The sequence below is a fragment of the Betta splendens genome, chromosome 11 (genome assembly GCF_900634795.4).
Source record: "Betta splendens chromosome 11, fBetSpl5.4, whole genome shotgun sequence".
In the NCBI taxonomy this organism is placed as follows: domain Eukaryota; kingdom Metazoa; phylum Chordata; class Actinopteri; order Anabantiformes; family Osphronemidae; genus Betta; species Betta splendens.
In genome coordinates, this window is record NC_040891.2 from 9,527,185 (window position 1) to 9,548,634 (window position 21,450).

Consider the following 21,450-nt stretch of genomic DNA (forward strand, 5'->3'; position numbering starts at 1 on the left):
TGTCAGTGATCTGAATGTTACAGCTCATTATTAAACTTTATGTTGGTTTACTGTCACATCACCCATGTCTGCTAAACACCACAATGAAGGTAATGCTATATTCACATAAAACATATTTTCTCATTGCATAAACTCAATTTTAACACACACTTTTACCAAATATACTTAAAACGCTGTGGCTTAATGTACTAAACAATTAGTCCTTTGAAATATTAGATCCCATATAAACTCTACAAACATATATGTATGGAGAAGCAACAATTATCACAAGCATTCACTGAAAAGTGACACTACACTCACACAGATCCACACGGGTTGCTGGTGCAGTTTGACAAATATCTTGAAGTCATTCTTCATTGTTATTTATTCACTGTCACAGACAGCAAATGAAAATCCACATCCAAATAACCGTTTCTTTTTACAAGCTCTATTACAGTTTTCCACATGACTAAAATCCAAAGCAAACGTGTTTGTGTGTTTAAACACACCAGCTGCCATCTGTCTGTCACCACTGACATAACAGCAGCTACTGGTTGTAAGGGCGGTTCCGAAGCAGACTGTCCAGTTCACTCTTATTGATGGTACCGTAGGCCTGGGAATAGCTGCCCAGTTTGGCCCGAGGGTCACCAGCAGCTGCCACATTACAGTTTCTCTGAAACACTTTCTTGCTGAACCGAGCCGGAGGCCGAGCCTCACGGGCCTGAGAGTGGGAGCGCTGGTTCTGTTGAAATGGGAAAAGAAAGTTACACAAACCATAACAACCAGTCCACACTTATCTGTCTACCTACACAGTTCTCTGCATTCTAGGTGTACGCCAGTATTTCATCATGTATGTAAAGGTCGTAAAACGGCATCTTCACAGCTCAGATGCGGTAAGGTGCCATGAGGTGAACTGACCAGGCGTGCAGATGTGACTTGTAGCCCAGCGGACAGAGACGGCTCCTCCTTGCGCACCAGTGGGTTGTTCTGGGTTTGGTTTAGAGCCACGGAGAAGGAGCGGTTGTGAGTCACAGGGGCTGAGCGACCACGCTGCAGAATCTGGTCCATAGACTGGCAAAAAGTAATAAAGGAGCCAATATTACATCACTGTTAGAAAAACAAGTAGATAAGTAAATAACTGGATAGAATCCACACTAGAGTCTGGTGCTCACTGTATTAGCATTGGCGCCCTCTGGTGGTGATGTGGCCACATTACTAGTTTGTCCTTCTTGTTTCCTTCTGGCTGCAGTGGAGTAGTAGTGATGAGGAGGAACACCTGGACTCCGAACAAACTCATCTGAATCAAGACAAGAACAGCTCATGTTTTCATTTGTGGTCACTTATACAGGGATTGACAAAGGCAAACAGGGTTGTGTATTGGTTTGCTGAAAACTCACTCGGGGCGTGTGTGATCGGGTTGTACGTGACTTTTCCCAGACCAGGACTAGCTAATGGACTGGTCTTCTCCACAGCAATAGAGCTGGGCCCTGCTGGGGCTCGATGTGAAGGCGTGTGGACTGGCTCCTCAGTCTTTTCATGCGGTGACTTCCCCTCACGGTCGTCTTCATCGTCGCTGTTTGCCACCGCTGGACCCTTCTCTGCTTTATCCTTCACACTGGATTTCTCCCTGCTGCTCAAACAACCCCCATTCAGTCTCAGTATGCCTTGATTAGTCCTCCTCTCTAGTATCATCTGCAAGTAAAAAAGAGGAAATGTGATCAGATCAACCTTTGAAATAATAAAGGTTGTATGCTGATTGTTTATGCCTCAGTTTCTACCTCATAAAGTTTGTTGCGGTACTGGACCACAGATAACTGTACATCATCATCCACTGGCAGCACTACATCATAGTTAAGAGCTGGTTCCTTGACTGGATTATGGAACCTGTAGGGACAGAGAAGACATACAAAAAATACAGATTTCCACAGTTTAAATGAGCGCTCAAAAGAAAATATCACAAAAAAACCTAAAATCAGTAAACAGTCTTTACTCCAAGAATCTGGCTGGATCCATGCGCTAGAATACCTGGCAACATAAGGGTGTTGCAGGGCTTGCTCAGCAGTCAACCGCTTGTCTGGATTGAAAACCAACAAGCCCTTCAGCAGATCCAGGGCATCGGGAGGCACAGACGGCTGGAGGAGATCCTCCAAAGGCACCTGAGGCCTGGAGACAGGAGAAGAAAGGGCAAAGCGGAGCTCAACACATGCACGTGCGTTGGCTGAGTGAAGGAAGACGGTTGCTTACTTGAGTAACATCCTCTGAATGACTGAGGATCCATATTCAGACTTGATGGCCAGAATATCTGCAGATTAAAAGCAACCTTGCAGGGACTGCTGCATTTACAGTATAAAGGCTGGGAATGGGTTTGCGTGTCCTCACCTTCTGGGCTGGGGTGTGGGATGGCACTCATGATTTTCTCTATTTGGTTGATGGTGGACGTACCGGGGAACAAAGCTTTTCCCAGCAGCATCTCTCCCAGGATACAGCCGAGGCTCCACATGTCCACACCTTTAGTGTACCTGTGGACGAGATGTGTTCCCTTTAATTTAGAACTCTGCTCCTCCATCGGCGTTAAATGAACGGTAATGGAGCAGATGTGGTTCCGCTCACCTTGTGGATCCCAGCAGGATCTCGGGGGCTCTGTACCAGCGCGTCGCCACGTACTCCGTCAGCGTGGGATTCCCACTGTCCTCCTGGATCTGGTTGAGCGATCTGGCCAGGCCGAAATCACACAGCTTGAGCACGCAGTCAGTGTCCAGCAGCACGTTGGACGGCTGTGGGAAGCGCACGCAAGAGAAACATTCCTCAAAGGCACAATAATGGTTTGATTTTCACGTGGCCACACAAAAGGTCAAGTAGAACCCGAAGGGAAATGTTGAGTAAGAGACGACTACGGACTCATTTGCAGAGTGGAGAGACGTGTTTGCTGCTAGTTCACCTTTTGGTCCCTGTGGATCACATTTCCTGAGTGCAGGTATTTGATGGCTTTGAAGATCTGGTACATGACATAACGTTTGTGGATATCCTTCAGTAAGGTGCCTTTCTTAATCACTGCATGCAGGTCAGTATCTGGAACAAAGCAATAATAATTTGTCTACTCAAATTACATCAACCTCAGATCTGATGGGAAATTCCCCTTTAACCTGATTTTGGCCTTTAAAAATGCCCGCTTCTCTATAATCACAAACTAAATGAGGCAAACCGCTTTCTGGACTCTGAGCGGTGCTGCTGGTGCACGTTCATGGATTAGACTGCAGCGAAGCGGAGGCCAGTCTGTGAACTCAGCAGTAAAACAGCAGCGGGAGCCGAGGGAGGCAGAAAGCTCACAATCAGAGTAACACACTTCAAGGCGTCACTGCCGCAGTCCTGACGTGTTGTAACACTGGATAAGTGTTTGTTTGTGAGCCGCTGTTAATCAGATCCACAAATGAAACAGCACTCACCCATGAACTCAAAGATGAGGTAAATGTCTTTGTCATTTTGGGCCCTGATGACATTTAGAAGCTTGACGATGTTGGGATGATCTCCAAACTCCTGCGCACACGATACAAATGCACAACATACTACATACAGCTTGTAGCTGGGAGACTTTGAGGTTGTGGTTGTTTAAACAGCTGAGCAGGTTTCAACAGAGGTTACACAAGAGCTGCCATAATTCCCTGGATACAACAGTGGATTTTCAGATCCAACAGCTGATAAAGGGGCCAGTATTTAGGTCACACATGGGCCCCTCGCTGCCGTCTGTGTTTCTGTGACCTCTATTCCTCTAATCCTCTAAGAAATACTTGACCTTTGGTTTTGATCCCCATCGTTACCTGGAGAAACATGATTTCTCTGAAAGTCCGCTGCAAAAAAGGAAAAAAGAAGCGAGAGTCAGGACATCAGCATTACAAGTAGGACGCAGACAGAAACCAGGCACGCGTCGGCCTTGTGTTCCGTGAATCATTAGCCAAACTTTCTGTTCACTCAGGTGAAGGGGAGAATTTGACCAGGGCTGCTGTCGTCGAAAACAATGCCCCACTTGGTGCAGAATCCACACACACCTGGGCGTCCGTCCTGTTCCTGAAGGCATCAAAGATCTTCTTGACAGCGACGGTCTCCCCGGTCTGTCTGTCGACCGCCTTCCACACGATGCCATAAGCCTGCGACAAACAGGGAACACGCACTGATGGGCACAGAATGTAGGAGGTGACGCACCAGGGCAGCGGGACGACGGGAGGCTCGTGCAAAACGCGGAATCACAGTCACTGCGCGCCGTGCTGCAAACAGGTCGCCGCCTGTGTAACGTGAGCCTCCGCCAGCGAACACCTGGCAGAGCGCGAGCGTCCGCGGAAGGACGCCGAGCCGGTTCGAGTCGTTAATGGCCGGAGCCTGGAGGGAACAAGTGTCCTCACATATCAGCTGATCTGCACAGAATGAGCGCGCGCTGCCAAAGTAAATAAAGCCCTCACTAACAACACGGCCATTCAGCACGACTTAAAGTCTGGAGGATTTCACTTAAGGCTCGAATAAAGTAGCAAATAATGCGTGGAACAAGACATGCAAAGCAGCTGGGAAGTAAGTAATTAAGCGTTTGAGAGGTTTAATTTAATAAGAAATAAAAAGACTCACTGACCCCTTTGCCAAGTCTCTTCTTGATTTCGTACTTCAGAGAGATGTGCTCCTCCACCTCAGAGACGGCGGCAGGTTCATATTTCTTACTCATTTTCATCATTTTAGCGCAACATACTCTTTCCAGGCGACTGCAGAACGGCGAGTTATGGACGTCCCGTCAGAACCGACGCGTCCGATGAAATGACCACTAACACACCGGAAAAGTTACGCAGCGCGATGTGGCAGCAACCGGACGTCCAGCGTAGTCTGTCACCGACAGGCAGCTTAGGTTCCAACCGACTCATTATCTATTAAAGCCGTGTATTATGAGGCAAACCTCGCCGTGGAGCGTGATCCCACGCCGCTACCGCTGACGACGAGCACGCAGAGTTTTGTCGTTCTTGCGTCGCCTTGGCAACAAAGGCGCCGCTGCCCGTTTCTTAAAGGAGCCGCAGACCAAACGTAACGTTAACTCGTTCACGAGCCCGTTGCCATGGAGATTAATACAGCGGACGATGGTTACGGCACAAGGAGTATAGGAACACTTCCTGGAGCAAACATGAATGCAAGTTTGTAAAGAGAAACAACTATGACTTACGTCAGCATGAGATCTAAAAACAGAATAAAACTCCTAGACAACAAAACAGTTAAATTTACTTTCAATACCAAAAACAAGTATTATAATACATATACCACCAGGCTGTACTCAGACAACTGTGCCACCACCAGCAACCTTGAAAAAAGTTCAAGAATTCAAGAAAAGGAAATCAGTTCAACAAATTACACACAAATGAGACCGGAGGAACAATCTTCAAGTTTATTTCTAAAAAGATGTTACATGCATTTATTTCAAAAACAAACCTATTATTTACAATGATAAATCTAAATAAATATGTTTTCCCTAATGGTGTTTGAGGGTTAAAACATATTTAGTAAGCAAAATAAGAGTGTGGTGTGTCCACCTCTCTTTGCTCACTTAATGTGGCCAAACCCTTGCATCCAAAGTAAATAGATTACTTAGTTTCTCACTAGATTAGACATGTTAACAGAAGACACAATGTATACAAATAAACAAGCAATGCATAAATCATGTCCTTCCACCATACTTTATGAAACATTTTTTTGATGTTTTATTTATACAGCCCTAAAGAACTGCCAGTTGCATTTTATTTGTTAACTCCGTCTATTGACAAACCACTATGGTATCATTCTATGAAATAAAAGGTGGATTAGAAAACAATCGCTGTGAGCCAATTTGTTCCCTGGTGTCATGCATTTGGGTACCAAAACGAAAAAAATATATATATATTCACCTTTCCAATAATAAAAATTCATTCACTGTGGCTACCAAATTTATGTCCAGAATTTGCTCAGTATACTTGTATCGTGCTTGTTTGTTGGTGTTCTGCAAAACCTAAGTACAAAATTAGACATTTCTGACACTTTATGTATAAAGATAGAAGAAAACCAAAAGGTAGAATAGAAAGCCAATTTTTAAAGAATGTAATCAAAAGTTTTTCACAGACCATCAAAATATACAACAGCACAGTTAGAGTCCAATTGTTAAGGCTGCAGGCAGCACAATGTACCAGAAACAGTGTACACTATACAAGGCAATGAAGTTTAAGTTGACATAGGGAACAAATGAGAAAAAAAAAACAATACACATAAAGGGACATGAATCAGCCAGCCTGCCTAATATAAATACACTCCTTACCAATAATTACAAGGAGACTGTAGAGTGTTTCTTTCACTAAGCAGATATTTGAGTCCCAAGCAGACAGATCAATGACAGATCAGTTTTAGGAGGAATGGAGGAAACGGTTAAAGGCATTGTAGGCTGACTCCAGGTCAAACAACATCTGGCGAACCTGATTATCATCCAGCTCGTCTGAGGCCGACATGCTGCTGAGGGTGGTCAACCTGATATAAAAAGGAAAATGAATACAATACGCAATATAGCTACTTCAACCTTGACTATTTACATGGCAAATTAAACTCAAGCTAATGGGTAATATTAAAATTGCAAAACAAGTGCCCAGGAGCAGCTCACCAAAGGCTGACTTTATCCTTAGCTTCAGAGTCTGGAGGCATGTTGCTCATTCTGTTCATGGTTTCCATCAGCTCCCTCAGGTCTGGCTGGATCTGGACCAAAGGAAATAAAAGGTCAATCATGCAGTTAGAAAAGAGTTCGATAGGTCTGACAGCATTCTGCCCTTTTCCATTCACCTCGTCCATGGCCCTGATCTCCAGTCTCAGCTTGTCCATGACAGTGATGAAGAGCTAGCAAAAAAAAAAAAAGTTATTTTCTTTGTATTTCCACAGTAAGCAAAATGACATATCAGATACACTTTTAACCTAAACAACACTAGATAATAGTCTTAGCTATAATCTCACTTTATGTGGTTGTCTGAGTTGATCAATACATAAAATGGCAAAAAACAGAACTAACACCCACCCACATTCTTTAGTTGCTGACCTCAGGATTGAAAAAATTTAAGTAAAGCCACTTTAGCTAATTTAGCTAATGTTTCATCTCAACACCCAAAGAAATGTAATCAAAAATATGATGTTTTTTTAATCTGGCAAGAATTCAAAATTAGCCCGCATTGATCTATTTATATACACAAGAAAGGAGCATACAGAAACAATATCTGCAATGCAGCGGTTCAGGTTGCCCTTGTCATCCTTAATGGTAATTGGTCGATCCTCCTTAATTCTTTCCATTGCTAGTGGGCAGTCAAGCTGGGAGACAAAATGACAAGACTGGGATCGGTACTAGGGCATAATAAAGTATAAACACTGGCCAAACAGATTGTGAAACAAACTTATACCACAAGTCTGAACTTACTCTGTACTTTCTGCAGAAATCATCAATGGAGCCCACATCAGAGCCCTGCACCTGTTTAAAAGCAGCCTTATACTGAACCAAGAGTCTGGAGCAGGACGCGGTGTACCTGAAAGCCACCAAACATTAATGCTTCAATAAAATATTTAAATAAAGTAGTTCTCTTTTCAATTCTTTTTATGAATACCATAACTTACTCAGAGGGTGTGACACAGTCTTTGATGTAGGCTTTCTCTAGGGCCTGCAGAGTCTTGACAACAGCAAACAATTCTGCCATGTTGTCATACCTGTATATTCAAGATAGATAATGTGATCTCATACCAAAGGAAACATTATAAAAACACATTTTTATAAATGTACTAATATTACAATAATAGGAAGTAATACATAATGCTTACTTTTCTCGTTCCCTGGCATTTTTATATAGCTTCACTTCCTGTGAAGACATTTTTTAAATATAAAATTGTATATAACACATATTACTGATACCAATCGTAATATTTGTATTTATTCTTTATTAAATAATGGAAAATTATGGTTTACAAAACACCCATTCAGTCAACAGCATCAAATTAAGAAAAATAATTAATAATATGGAATGGTTATATTTACCTCATATAGTTCAGGTTTATTGACAGGAGCTGTGAATAAAACAAAGAATATGATGTACCTGCATTGTGAACACCTAAAATAGGGAACATACGTTAATAAGTATATCGTCTCACCTCCGCCTCCACCTCCTGTAGACGATATTCCATGAAACATGATGCTCTTAAATCAGAATTATATCTGAAATAGAATAATAATACATCTTTACCAACAGCAGACAGTACTGACTAATACATTTAAGCATAATCAGACAGTACTGACTAATACATTTAAGCATAATTTATTAGCTCAGGGGATCTACTTATACAACAAATTGCAAATTTATTTTACTAACACTATTGTATAGGTAACCATATATAATATGCAGCTTTTTAATTTTTCCATCGGGGCCATGGGGACATTTAATCACGGATGTGAGAATACTATAATATTTATGCTGTTAAACGATAGTTGTCCAGTTGGGTTAATTTTATGAGTTAACGTCAAGATAAACACTCAACACGAATTACACACTTTGTAATGTCAGTGCTCTAGTTCCTTATTCTCCTGAATACGTCATGTCGTATACTGCTGTTACTGTTCACAACATGTATTTTTGAGTTTTGAGAGTTGAACACTACAGATAAACCATTAGACCTGTCAAGCTCAGTAGAATACAAATGATTCTACCTTTCAATGATATTTCATTACAGATACAGCGATTGTTAAGGAACATGTCTGCTGAAAGCCATCTATATCTTGTTTTGTCGTACTAGCTAGCCCGAAGTTAGCCTTGGAGGCTAGGTCGTAAGTACTTCCTCTATGATTCAATACAAATAAAAGTAGCCGCTTTTGACGACTCTTGCTGACCCAGGCCACACACGATATACACAATGTTTGTATCTTATTCCTGTATTACTATTTCTTTGACTAAATGAAAAAATGGTTTACTCACCCTTTCTGAAAACTGCTGTGACGTAAACATAAACACACCCTTCTGTTAGGACCCACAGACGTCAATTTGTTAGGTGTCCTCAGTGCCTCTCTAAAATATAAACTAAATAATTGTTAATGCTGCTGTTTTACATAATTGTGTAGTTTAACGATATATAACATACATTTTTTAATTACATGTCACAATAAAGAATGTTTTTTAGGTTTGAATGTGTCGTGTTTTTAGTCAGTCAAACGCCAGACACAGCCCAACGTGAAGGCGCCAGACTTAAACAAAAATCCCAGTTGGAGACGCTGTTAATTAGGTTTCGCTTGTTTGAATAAAGTCGGAAGAAAGTCGAAATAACTCAGCTGCACTTATATAAGGTGGGTGTAAATGATTTATCATTTGTTCACTAGCGCTGACTCGATAAAATGCTATGTTTGTGCTTTTGTAGCTGTTAACAACCATGGCTAGCTGATAACTAACCTTCGTGCCAGTAGGGTCTACTTTGAAAAAAATCTAACATTATCATGTGAATATATGAGAAAAGACAATGGCAACTGATTCATCATATTTTAAAAATACCATTAAATATTTACAGTTACTGTAGCTGTGTAATACCAGTCTTTAAGCATAGATCTTGCTATGATCCTGCATGATCTATGATGCAACTAATATTTATTAATTCTTAGATATTGATCATTGATCCTGACCATGAAGACCTCAGCTCAAGAAGAATGTGGTGTTTGGCTGGACACTTTGCAACTTAAAGGAAAAGCAAAACAGGTAACTGTCAACTTAAAACATTTGACTCTATCTAAATGTCATAGTTTTCTAAAAAGTGAAATATAAATATAAATAACTTTCCATTCCTATTGTACTTCCTTTATCAACAGTACTATATTTTGCTATTTGCACCTTTATGTTACAGAAGCAACCTGCTCGTCCCATTTCTAAGCTGCTGAACCCCTTTGCTAAGGGTGGAGGGTACAGTCTTGCTGTAGCACTGAACTTCACTCAGACTGAAATGAAAATGCCAAAAACCAAACAGAGCTCTATTTCAACCTTTTTTACATCTCATCGCAGAGGTAAGGTGTCTAACCATGGGGATCACAATAATGTATTCAGCAAAAATCACCACAGTGGCTGATTATGCAGGAGATTATTGATATGCTTGAATGCATGAATACCACTCTCAATTTCTTACTTCTCTAACGTAGTTATTGCTTCTTTTCCCTGTAGTCCTTAAAAAGATGGCGACACAGTCCTGCTCATCTACCTCAACGGCTCCCACAAACATCTCATCGGGGACTAAACGACGATATGAATCAGATGTTGAAAAGTCTGATGTGTATAAATCTGAGCCTAGGCTGGACCACGACTGGTTTAGTAAAAATATGTATGGATCACAACAAGTAGCATGGGAGAAATATGAGGAAGAAAGCCCTACACCTTCTGAAGACTTGCTCTTTGAACCAAAGGAAGAGCAGTATGAGGAGATTAATCCACCAGCGAGTAAGAAGAGGTTCACTGAGTGTTCCTTGGTAGCAGATGACAGTCAACCTCCTCCACAAGCATGGAGTCAGGACCCACTGTTCACCTGTAGCCAATATCCCAACAGCGAATGTTTCCTAAGTAACCAGAAAACCCAAGCAGCCAAGACATTTAACAGCTCTGAGCCAAGTGAGGAAACATTTGGATTTCATTTAGATCTTGAGGGGAAAACATCAACTCAAAAATCCTTAAAATACTTTAAGATGGATGATGACAAAGAAAACAGCACAACACTGTCTCCTAATTCCCACGTTGACCCTATTTCAAACCATAAATGGATCCCACCAAAAACAGCATCACCTAGTAAACACTGCAGAGATCAGCTTTGGAAACAAAGTGATAAAGAAAAGAGCTACAACTCACAGTTGAAGTGGAATAAACCCAAAAGCTCTCCCCTTAAAAAACAAGCACTGGAGCAGCAAAGCAGAGACGCTTATGAAGACAATCTAGCTATGTTGTTTACCCAGGACTCTGAAGGTTTCAGGGTGATTGCACATAGAGGTCTGCAAACGAGAAGTCCCCTTAAGGACCAGACAAATGTAAGCACTGGCATAGTAAAAAATGCTGTTTACAAATCACAGGTGGAGGAGGATGAAGATGAGATGCTCTTTACTCAGGACTCTCAGGGAAATATGGTCATCAAACACTGAGGTGGTACTGTAGTTTTTTCTGTTTTTCATGCTGTTAAGAGTCTCTTTGTGTCACAACAAACATCCCATTTATTTTTGTGCCTCATTCTAAAGCTATTTTTATTTGCCCTTTTTTCCTGTAGCTTTTCTAAAGTTTGTTTTTGATACTAAAAGCATGTCCTTTATACATAGAAGGTTTTGTAATAACACGAAGAAACAACTGGGGATTTTGATTTGGTTTATAAAACGATACACAATTACACCACATTGTTTTCATGTAAATGGTTTCAGGGAGCATTACTGGTGTTTTAAATGCTGGTGCCATCTTCTACGTCTACGTACAAAATACACTGGTGTACAAAGCCAGAGAGGGAGTAGGAAGTGCTCAAGTGTGAGGTTATCACAACTACCGCGTCACTATTTAATGAATTTATTAAACTGAAATTAGTAGCCAAGTATTTATGTGGATTTCATTTCTCGTGAATATTCTACATTGCTGTGGTAATTATGTCTGAGGAACACCAACACCTAGCCTGAATGCAAAAAATACTGTTGTGTAAACATCAGTAAAACAGTGCTACAAGAGTATTGTGTATTATACACAATAGAAGAGGTTCAAATTGGATACGATGATGACGGTAGCTGTTTTGTTTGCGATGATAAAGAATCCATCAGCCGGCAATCTCAGTGGGTTCTGTAACTAGTTTGGAGCCGTCCCAAATGGTCTTGAACTGCTCAGGGACTGGAAACTCCCTCTGTAAAACAGACAGCAAGACACACATATGAACTTGGGGCGACTAAAACCACAATGCTGGCAATGGAGTCTCTAATCTTGCACCCACATAGTCGTCGTCTCCTTCAGGGATCATGATGTTCATCTCAGAACTCTTGGCACTGACAACGTCACAGCTGATGGAGTCTTTACTCAGGTAGACCTGGCACCCGTCTGTCTTGTTAATGGAAATAGTGGGAACTGTACCCAACGCCTGCAACAGCAAATGTTGTCATTGTTAACAGCAGTTCCTGCTTTATGAACCTGACCGTTTAACAAAGGTTTAACTCACCTGTAACTGAATTGCCTTGGAGTTGATGATCTCCACGATCCCGACCACGTTCTCAAAAACCAGACCCAGCTTCTTGCAGTTGTCTGATCACAGTGAAAGGTGTAAAACATACTGTAGATGTTATAATCTGAAATGATGCAAACTAATGTCAGCCGTTCTGCTTCCAGTCAGCTCACCTATGATGATAGAGTTAATTTTGCCTTTAACCTGCAGCGTGGAGTTGCTGCAGCTGAAGACATAGACCACCTGCTTCAGCTCCGTCTCCTCGATGATCAGGTCGTGTTTCTGCTCAAAGTTTTCCTGCAGTAACGAGGGAACACATTCAATCAATAATGTAAAATAGTTGGTGGTATGTTTCCTCTGCTTGGCTTCAGCCAGTGGGGCTGGAACAAGCGTAGCAGAATGGAGCACTGTGGGTAAACATGATACAGGGCCTCTACGTTGGGAATAGGTTCAGTCGAAATAATTTATTATTCCACGACACTGTCCAAATATCCTTTGGCAAAGGATGAAGAAAAACTCGAACATACCACCCTCCATTTCTTCCCCTCCAGCTCCAGCAGGGGGGGACTTCTCTGGATGGCTGCTTTAGGGGAGTTCACAGCCCCTGGGGACTTGGTTTTGGTCGGGGCTGCCTGAGTCCGCAGATTTGGGTTCTTGTGGGTCTTTTTATCCTCTGAAACATGCTTCAGCCCTTTAATGTGTAAAATAATAGAATGAGTGTGGTAGGAGGTTTGTTTGTGCAGTATCCTGAGGCTCCTGCACTGAACCCACCTTTGGTGATGTCCATGCCCTGGTTTAGCTGAGCGAACAGTGCAGAGTGCTGAGCTCCCACACCGCCTGCTTGGGGCTGGCTGTCATCGTCTGTGAAGACGGGTGGTGGGCCAGGTGGCGGCGGAGGTGGGGGATTGGGAGCACTGGGGGCGGTGGGGGGGTCAAAGAGAGACGGGGGAGCGATGGGGCCCTGTGGGGTGAAACATGGCAACAGTTAGACGCAGCATTGTGCTTGTGAAATTGGTGAGTCGTTCCTGACAACAGGTGTTAGTGAGCGCCAGAAGCCGCTGTAGTAGCGCCGCTGTCCAGCAGGGGGAGTAACACACTCAGCATTTGGAGCGTTTCAGAAGGTTCATTTGTTATTTTACACACTTCTGTGTGCAGCTGAAGTTACCTGACCTTTGACACGAGGCACATGTGTCGCTCATATTGTTGCTGAACAATGCAGATCTCTTACTCCCAATGGCTGAAGGCACGTGTGTGTCTGTGTAGAACATCTCTATGTTATATTCCTTTAGACTTTGTTCATGTGTGTGGACGAACACAACTTTTTTTTTTTAATTCAAACACTTGTTGATAACTTTTGCCCCTTAATTAAACATCCCATAAACATCTGAAAAGTGTGACCCTTCGCCAGAATAATGTAGCAAAGGCCATTTGTTTGCTTCTTTAATGTGTTACCCTTGTGTCCTATGCTTGGTTTCAGGAACAAATGTGAGCACAAAGCTGCCTCCATCTGTCAGAGTATAAGCGTGTCACTAAACCTCTGTCTGAGCGACAGGTGATGGTTGTGCAGGAGGGGGAGCAGCCCTGCAGTTTGGGTTACAGTGCAGGCCGTGCGGCTACACAGGCCCTTTGTCGGGGTCCCTCTGCAAAGAAAACCCCCATTCAAGGAAACCCTGAGGACCACCTGTCGGTGTCACACACTGCGTCCCTCGCACACACTTGGGCTCTGTCGTCTGACAGCAGGGGCAACAGCTGAAGCCCACAGCCTCGTTGGAAAACACATGTGAGCGCAGTTGTTGGACATTCGTTTCTTGGGGCTTTCATCCAGCATCTGAAGATAAAGGAGCCGTTTGTCGGGCGTTACATGTGAAGACTGGTTCCATGTCTGGTAAAAAGTGAAGGTCCTGGTCAGAGCAAAGCTGAGCTCAGCACGGAGACTGGACCCTGGTCCAAAGGATATCAGCAAACTCACCTAAACACATTACAGTATGTCTCATTATTTCAGCGAGACCCTCTCTAAAAAGAGGAAGGGGTCAAGTGTGAGTTGATGGATTTGGTTCCTCTGGAATCTAGTGCGACTGCTGAGTTATCCCCGAGCAGACATCCATAAACATCAATGCTGTGTGGGAGTGATGGCGGTGCCGCGAGCTCTGCGGTGGAGATATCGAGGCGAGGCTCGTGCATTCATTCATGATCTTTATGTAATCGGCCGCTCCACGGCTAAAAAAGGAAGCGCACGCGAAAAGACGCCGCGGATTTGGAGCTGCGGCGTAAAAATATCGAGGCCTGTGCTTGGAAACCAACTCAAAACACAGCTAAAATAATAAAACAAACGGAGGGGTGGATTTGAAGAACTCACGCATTTGCTCCACACCAGGCCAGTGGTGTGATGCTGTTTGATGAATGACTGCATCCCGGTCCAGATCGAGAGGTAGGAGCGGACCCAGTCCACGTGACGCCTGTCACTGGGACAGGAGGGAGGGGAGGGGGGGGGGGGGAGGGACAAGCATATGTTTGATCATTGAGCTCATAAACCAAATGCACCCAGGAACAAATGTAAACTCTCTCTACCAGGAACTACATTCTTACTCCATAAACACCTGATAGATGTTAGGATTAAGCTTCAGAGAGCTGGACACTTATTGTAAAGAGCCCTGCAGATTTATGGCGCTTACGTTTCCTTGTAGTCCTTCAGGACTCTGTTGGTGTAGAAGGTGGCAGCGTCGTTCATCTCCTTCACGTAGGGACCCGGTTTCTGGGCCTGAGGGTGAAGAGAGGTCAGAAAAAGGGCCAGAATCAGTCAGACATCATCATAATCATCATGTGTGAGCAACATACACTGAGCAAAGTCAATGCAGTGTCATGAAACCAAGAGGAGAGATTTCTCTTCTCCTCTGATGATCTCCTCCTCTTCGGACCCTTCTGGACTCACCACAGCGACCCAGCCTAAAGCCGGGATGCTCTCGCTGACGGCTGAGAGGTGGTTGAAGAAGCCGCTGCCGCGGTTCCGCTCCCTGAAGGTCTGGATCTCCTGGATGTGATCCGATATCGGCTTCAGCAGGTCGTGGAGCTCCGTCTGCGGGGGGAAGAGGAGGCGAGAGGGGGGAGGGAGGGTCGGGGTGAGGTTCTGAGGGACAGACGACTACACTTCTTCTGCTGCGCGTGCCAGCGGCTAATTCCTCCACTGGGCCACAGGACAGTCACTGGTTTTATTAGCTGCAGCTCTTTTCTGTTCCAGTGGAACTTCCAGATCTCAGCTAACGCTTAGCGCGTCTCCCAGCTCCCCTCCCCATCGCTGTGCTTCTGCAAGCATTCCTCGTGTCAGGGGGAGATCCCTCTGGCCTTGTAAGGCCTGCGGCTCCTGCAGTGTTTACGGTTTACCTACGGTGTCGCACATGCGCCCGCAGGAAGCGCGCGTTTGGTGGCTGTTGTTCTGGCGCTCTCATTTTGGGAGGCGTGAAGCGTTTGACGGGGAGCGTTGCTTCATTAATCAGAGGGACATTTAAGGAACACGAAACATTTCATTTTTTAGCCTTCTCCAATGTAGAATAAGTAAAAAAGCTGTTCTGTTACAGATCAACAACAGCATCGTCCCAGCTCCCACTGACAGTATGACTTGTATTGAAGGAGTCAGTGCTGAGGTCACAGTTTGGATTTCCCCTACATATAAGAGAGGAACTATGCATGAAGTAAACTATGAGAGAAAATCACTGAGACCAATATCGGCCTCTAAAACAGCAAACATTTGCCAGATTCCCACATGACCTGTAAAACATTCTGGCAGATTTCGGTGTTGGTATCGTGTCAGGACTGAATTTTCCATGTGACACAGACAAATCTGCACCATTTCTAAATGGGCCGTGTTCGTCCAGGTGCCGCTCTGGGTTGTGTTGTTCTCTCCGACTCGGAGTCAGGTCCCTTCAGATCCGTCATTATCCACTCACACTCACAGACACGAGTCAGTGAGTGTGAGTGTGAACGGAGGTGTGTGACCTCTGGGACAGACTCCAGCTCCCAGCGACCTTTAGGAGGACGAGCGCTTCAGATGACGCCATTTCTGAACAAACGGATCTGAACACAACAGGATCACAAGCTCATTCATTTCTCAGTGAGCTGAAATATGTTAGTGTAGGACGTTGGATACATAAAGAGAACAAAAGCACCCAAAACGTTGACTCTGATTATTTAATGGGGGGAGTGTATGAACACAGTGTGTTATAACAGCACAGTCCTATACAAGCACTGGATCAAAGTGTGTGTGTGTGTGTGTGTGTGTGTGTGTGTGTGTGTGTGTGTGTGTGTGTGTGTGTGTGTGTGTGTGTGTGTGTGTGTGCACACATCAAGCTACAGTGTAACAGGCCAAGCTGGGGTCACATGAAAGAGGGGCTTACTTTCTCTCTCTGCCTCTATCTCTTTCAAAGACACACACACACACACACACACACTGACAACAGATTTAAATATAGAACATGCCCATAAAAAGCCAGAGAGCACAACAGAGCTAGGCCACAGAGAGGGGCCAGACGTGTGTGTGTAGAAAAGATTGCCTCAACATTTTTGACTGTTTTCATTTAGATTTTGCAGAAGTCTCAAACAGGACATTGTGGTCATGAGACGCTGTCGTATAAATCACAAACAGGGGAGATTTCCAGCACAACAAACTGTCTGCATTCACCTTCTATCCTCTGTCTTAGTTCAGATCTGGGGGCGTCTCTTTCATGAGGTCAGTACAGCAAGTTCCTACTCAACTACTCAAGGAGTCGCCTTCAGTCATTTAGAGCACGTTAACCAATAAAAACAGTGATTGTTGAAGTGTCCTGTTTGAAACCTCAGACTCTGTCAGACCTCAGGCTTCAAGGTCTAATGGGCTTCTCTGGTCCAGTTAACAGACTAATCAAGGACTTAAGCCAAATATTGTTTAATTTTAAGTTAGTTAGTCCAAAGTATAGATCCACTTACTTACACTTACTACACTTACTAAATCTAAGTCTTAGGGAGCTGACGTGACTTAGTTTGACTTTGTTGGGATCTGCCTTGAAAAGGACACGGGACCTGACGCGAGTTCGCAAAGTTCTTCTCCGTGTTGTGTTTTGGATTTACCTTCACCTCCATCTGCCCCCTGTCATCCCGCCCCCGTCGGGACTAAAACCCTCACTCGTCCCCGTTCGCATGTCTGATCACTGAATGCTTTTTTCACCGCCCCTCCGCCGGCGGCCCGGGCGGCCACTTCCTGGTGGGCTCTGTGGAAGCATCTCCAACAGAACGCCGATGGGATGATATCATGTTGGCGCTCACACACAGCGCTCTGTCCCGCCCGTCTTTTTTCTATACGTGAACACGCTGGGAATGTGTTGCATTAGCGTTTTCTTAGTCAAAGAGCAGCGTAATCCCTCTGTGAACAGCCCGGCCCGCTGGGGAACACAGGAGGGGAGGCCACTCGGGCTGAATGTGGGACCTTTGATGCCGTTTAAACCTGAACGTGGACGTGGACTGGGCCTGTTTTAGTCCCCAGCTTCACAGACTGTGGACAGTTTCTCAGCCTAGAGCTTCTTACCTGTGCAGGTTCCTGGTGCGTGGCAGCTAGTTTAAGGAAGGTTCTCAGAGTCTGCAGGGCGTTGATTACCATCTCCGCCTGTCAATCAAAGCCACATCCAGGTTAGGTTACATGTGTAATGAGGTAACGTCTAATTACAGCATTGACAGCGACTGTTTCCTGAGCCTGAATGTTTCCTTTAGAGATTTTCCTGCCTAGTGAACCACAGCCAGCGAATGTGTGGGCAAGGGCTTCGGGTTCGTCCCGGCCGGACTCGGCCCGCGCTGGAGACCGAGGGAACCACCGCGGAGGCTTTGCCCGTAAAAGGAGCTGTGCAGACTTTAAAGGGGTTCCTCTCACTGCCCCCCCCCCCCCCCCCCAACCCCCCCACACACACACACACCCACCCCACGAGCAGTGATGGGACACAGATAGACGTCTTATTTTACAGCACGCAGGGAGAAAACCTCTGTGTCTGCCTCTGCTACCCCCCCCCCCCCGTGTGTTGGATTTAATCCAAGGACACGACACATTCTTGTGGCTCACTACAAAAACACACGTAGGGCCCTGTGGTGGGAGTGTGGGTCATTGCGAGTAGGAAAGGTGCTCCACCGATTTGATAAATGAGTGAGGGATCAGAGATCAACCCTACTCCCACCGTTAGCTTTGTACGGCGCAGGAAACACACACACACAATAGACAATCGCGCTCCTGAACGCACTGATTACGATCCTTCGGTCTAAGTGGAATCTGGAGTGGGACAGTCCATGCGTTTATAAGTCTGTGCCAGCGTAATAGAACCTCTGGCACAAACACAGCGCTAGCTGCTTTGCTGCTGTCCTGCTGCATTCTCTTCAGAAAGGACACTGAGGGAAGCCAGATATCATTTTATTTAAATGGCTGAGTATTGTTTATTAATTGGGGGGTTCATAATGTACAGAGCCATCATTCATCAGTCAGCATCTGTGCTAAACAGGGAGCTCATACACTTACGTGTTTCTCCACCTCGCTTCCAATAGCTCGGCTGTGGTTCAGGAAGTCGGACACTGGGCCGCTCAGCAGCGCGTTGAAGGCGTCCACGCCCTCCGTCGAACCTAATGGCACCCAGAGAAACGCGCGTTGGTGCGATGCCTCGCGGCGCCAGGCGCAATGTTCGACGGCGCCACTTTTGTTTAAGCAGAGACTTGCCTCCGTCGATGCCGTTGGCCACAGCGCCGGACGCCTGCATGGTGGCGGACACGTGCTCCAGGCGGGTCACGGCCCGCTCCAGTCGCTGCATCAGAGCGTCCATGATGACGAAGCTGCGGGACAAAACAGGAAGAGGAGCGTGAGGCATCACGCCTGAGCTTTGCACCGTGGGGGGGAAGCGTGACCCCCGTGACCCCGCGACCTTGTTCTGGGCAAGAAACCACGACCCAACACGCCCATGCACACGACACTACTACCCTGCAGCACATCTGTATGATATAGATGCCGAAAAGCCTGAGCTCAACTGAGATGGTAAACCAATCTCCAACTGTAATCAAATAGTGGTACGAACCCCAGTGTGTCAGCACCAAGCAGCCATATGCTTCACAGCGAGACAATGCAGGCTCGTTTCTAATATTTATTAGTCAACCAAGTGGAACTCAATCCTGTCCCCTGTCTGAGCTGCAGACGCGTGACGGGCGTCATGGAGTCATCTCTCCCAGACTTCGCCCAGCGGTGCCACATGCCTGTCAGGGGACTCAGGCCCTATTCCTGCTCTCTGGGTCACAGCAGCTATTGGGCAAGGCCACGGAGCAGGACATGCGGATGGAAGGGGACAACAAGTCGGACCGGGACAAACACATCGCAACCACCGCTTCCCTCAGACTTGGACTTAGTTGATTAGCTATTTTGTAGGAAGTCCCAGATTTGTGTACGTGGACATTTGGCCCAACATCATCTATTTGCATAGTCTTATAGCGTTATACAACAAGCAAAAACCCTCAGACAGTGAGTGCGTCTTGTCAAACAGCCAGACCTTCGATGGCAATGTGGCGCTTCTTATACAGTACGCACTCGATGTATTGAGCTGCTCCAGCTTGCTCACACAAACAAAAACCCTCCTGCAGTCATGTGGATATATTCATCCGCCTGTAACTTCCAGAAATGTGAAGAGGTTAACGCTCCACTGTGTGGACCCCCCTCCCCCCTTTTCTTCCAGACAGGTGGGTTCAGACCACAAGCAACAGCTGAACAAGCCCTCACACTCCTGCAGTGAAGCGATGGCTGGCCTGCGTGCGTCTCCTGAACCCTGTGGCCCGTGTGGCATTGGATCTTTGGGGCTATATTGGGCCGCAGCCCGAGTCTGCTGCTATGGATCTACTGTAGGAAATTCAAATGAGGCCTCTGGGTCATGTGCTGTGATCTCCCCAAGAATCTCCTGGTCGGAATAATGTTTATGCGCCAACAGTATGTAAGACAAATTACAATAAAGTGTAAATGCGTGGAGGTGTGAGGTGTGGCTGACGTCACAGATCCTGATCCAAGGGGTGGTTGTTGCTTTGGCCACGTCACGTGGTCTCTCCCAGCAGCTGGAGGTTCTGCAGTTTGAGCAGAATGGCTTAAAATCAGAAATAAAACGAAACTAAAGCAACGACTCACACCTGGAGGTGCGATTGTTTGGGCATCAGACGATTGCTCTGCTGTGAAACAGACACATCGTGGTGAACGGACGCTTCAGACTAAAACGTGACCTGGCGCTGGGGCGATGACAGGGCAAATCCCGCGCGTCACGCTCCGCGCCGCAATAATCACGCACCGTAACGTTACAAGACGTTTTACGGGGAGTCCTTCCACTCCCTCGCCGCCCGATCTGACTGAAAGCATGGCGCCCAGGCGGCAGGTGAAGATGACTTTGTTTGGACATCTCTGCGGAGACGAAGCGCCCAACTCCCCCTCCGCGCACCCCCCCCCCCCCCCCCCCCCTCCGCCCCGCTCCCCACGCGAACCAAACCTCACATTCAGCCAGAAAGTCGCACGGAGCGACCACTTACCCAACGTTCGGGGGTCCGCGGCCACTGTCTGTCACGGTGTTTCTGTCAATATCCCGGGACGTGTCCGTGGCTGTGCCGTGGCCGTGGCCGCTCGGTCCCGTCCTGCCTCCCGAGCCCGTCACTCAGCCGCGCGCAGCGCCGGCTCCTTCCGGGATGCCCTAATTAAGCCACGCGCTGAACCTGAGAGTCCGGGACCGTGACTCAGCGCCGCAGTCCGTCTCTGGGGCGCAGCCCCGGAGACCCCTGCTAAAAATAGACGAGTGATGGAAGACGTGGTGGAGGCATCATCAAGAAGCGGCAGGGAAATCAGCAGCATTGGCCAAGGTCTGTGGAAATCCCCCTCGTGCCCCCCCCCACCCTGGAATTATATATAGATATAGAATGAAGGCCAATAAGTGTTGCGTTATTTGAAATAAACAGGATTTTCACACACTTACTTAAATAAATAAATCAATTGAACTCCTGACATTTCTGTGTAGATGCCACCAATGCAGACTTTACTTTTAAGATCATTGAACGGTTCATAAACAACCCACGCACTCTTCTAAAATGTGTAACTTATGAGTAAACAAACCAGTTCAATAAAACAGTTAAAGAGCCACAGAAGGGATGAATTAGGTGCTGATTTTACCCATAAGGCTTTGCAGCATGGCGTGTGCTGTGGAACGGTTCCAGTAGAAAAAGACAGGCCGTTATTAACATGAC

At 45.7% G+C, this 21,450-nt stretch overlaps 4 protein-coding genes across 5 annotated transcripts; 1 reads left to right on the forward strand and 3 right to left on the reverse strand.

Annotated features, from left to right (window-relative positions):
• Positions 1–346: 346 nt before the first annotated feature.
• mapk15 (mitogen-activated protein kinase 15) lies at positions 347–5,053 on the reverse strand. Of its 2 annotated transcripts, none has more exons than XM_029167678.3 (14): positions 4,910–5,053; positions 4,023–4,121; positions 3,795–3,824; positions 3,423–3,513; positions 2,918–3,048; positions 2,590–2,753; positions 2,359–2,498; positions 2,224–2,281; positions 2,005–2,142; positions 1,758–1,863; positions 1,377–1,671; positions 1,152–1,276; positions 898–1,050; positions 347–721 (listed from the first exon to the last, which is right to left on the reverse strand). In XM_029167678.3, the coding sequence occupies exons 3-14, from the start codon at positions 3,804–3,806 to the stop codon at positions 527–529; spliced, it is 1,608 nt and encodes a 535-aa protein (XP_029023511.1). In that variant the 5' UTR covers positions 3,807–3,824; positions 4,023–4,121; positions 4,910–5,053; the 3' UTR covers positions 347–526. The 2 variants fall into 2 exon arrangements, with proteins under 2 accessions (XP_029023511.1, XP_029023510.1); XM_029167677.3 differs by having other exon boundaries at positions 4,595–5,005.
• Positions 5,054–5,374: 321 nt separating this feature from the next.
• On the reverse strand, positions 5,375–9,055 carry vps28 (VPS28 subunit of ESCRT-I). Its single transcript, XM_029167020.3, has 10 exons — positions 8,964–9,055; positions 8,146–8,209; positions 8,033–8,061; positions 7,819–7,856; positions 7,618–7,707; positions 7,424–7,529; positions 7,216–7,317; positions 6,802–6,855; positions 6,626–6,717; positions 5,375–6,495 (listed from the first exon to the last, which is right to left on the reverse strand). Exons 2-10 carry the CDS (start codon positions 8,183–8,185, stop codon positions 6,375–6,377), a joined length of 672 nt encoding a protein of 223 aa, XP_029022853.1. The 5' UTR covers positions 8,186–8,209; positions 8,964–9,055; the 3' UTR covers positions 5,375–6,374.
• A 106-nt stretch (positions 9,056–9,161) lies between these two features.
• LOC114865689 (aurora kinase A and ninein-interacting protein) lies at positions 9,162–11,586 on the forward strand. Its single transcript, XM_029167019.3, has 4 exons — positions 9,162–9,328; positions 9,638–9,731; positions 9,877–10,033; positions 10,188–11,586. Exons 2-4 carry the CDS (start codon positions 9,660–9,662, stop codon positions 11,147–11,149), a joined length of 1,191 nt encoding a protein of 396 aa, XP_029022852.1. The 5' UTR covers positions 9,162–9,328; positions 9,638–9,659; the 3' UTR covers positions 11,150–11,586.
• cap2 (cyclase associated actin cytoskeleton regulatory protein 2) lies at positions 11,354–20,943 on the reverse strand. The gene is made up of 13 exons (XM_029167018.3): positions 20,746–20,943; positions 18,914–19,026; positions 18,719–18,819; positions 17,747–17,824; positions 15,125–15,268; positions 14,868–14,953; positions 14,552–14,657; positions 12,967–13,156; positions 12,723–12,886; positions 12,369–12,492; positions 12,193–12,275; positions 11,971–12,114; positions 11,354–11,883 (listed from the first exon to the last, which is right to left on the reverse strand). The coding sequence occupies exons 2-13, from the start codon at positions 19,014–19,016 to the stop codon at positions 11,800–11,802; spliced, it is 1,407 nt and encodes a 468-aa protein (XP_029022851.1). The 5' UTR covers positions 19,017–19,026; positions 20,746–20,943; the 3' UTR covers positions 11,354–11,799.
• Between the last annotated feature and the right edge of the window lie 507 nt (positions 20,944–21,450).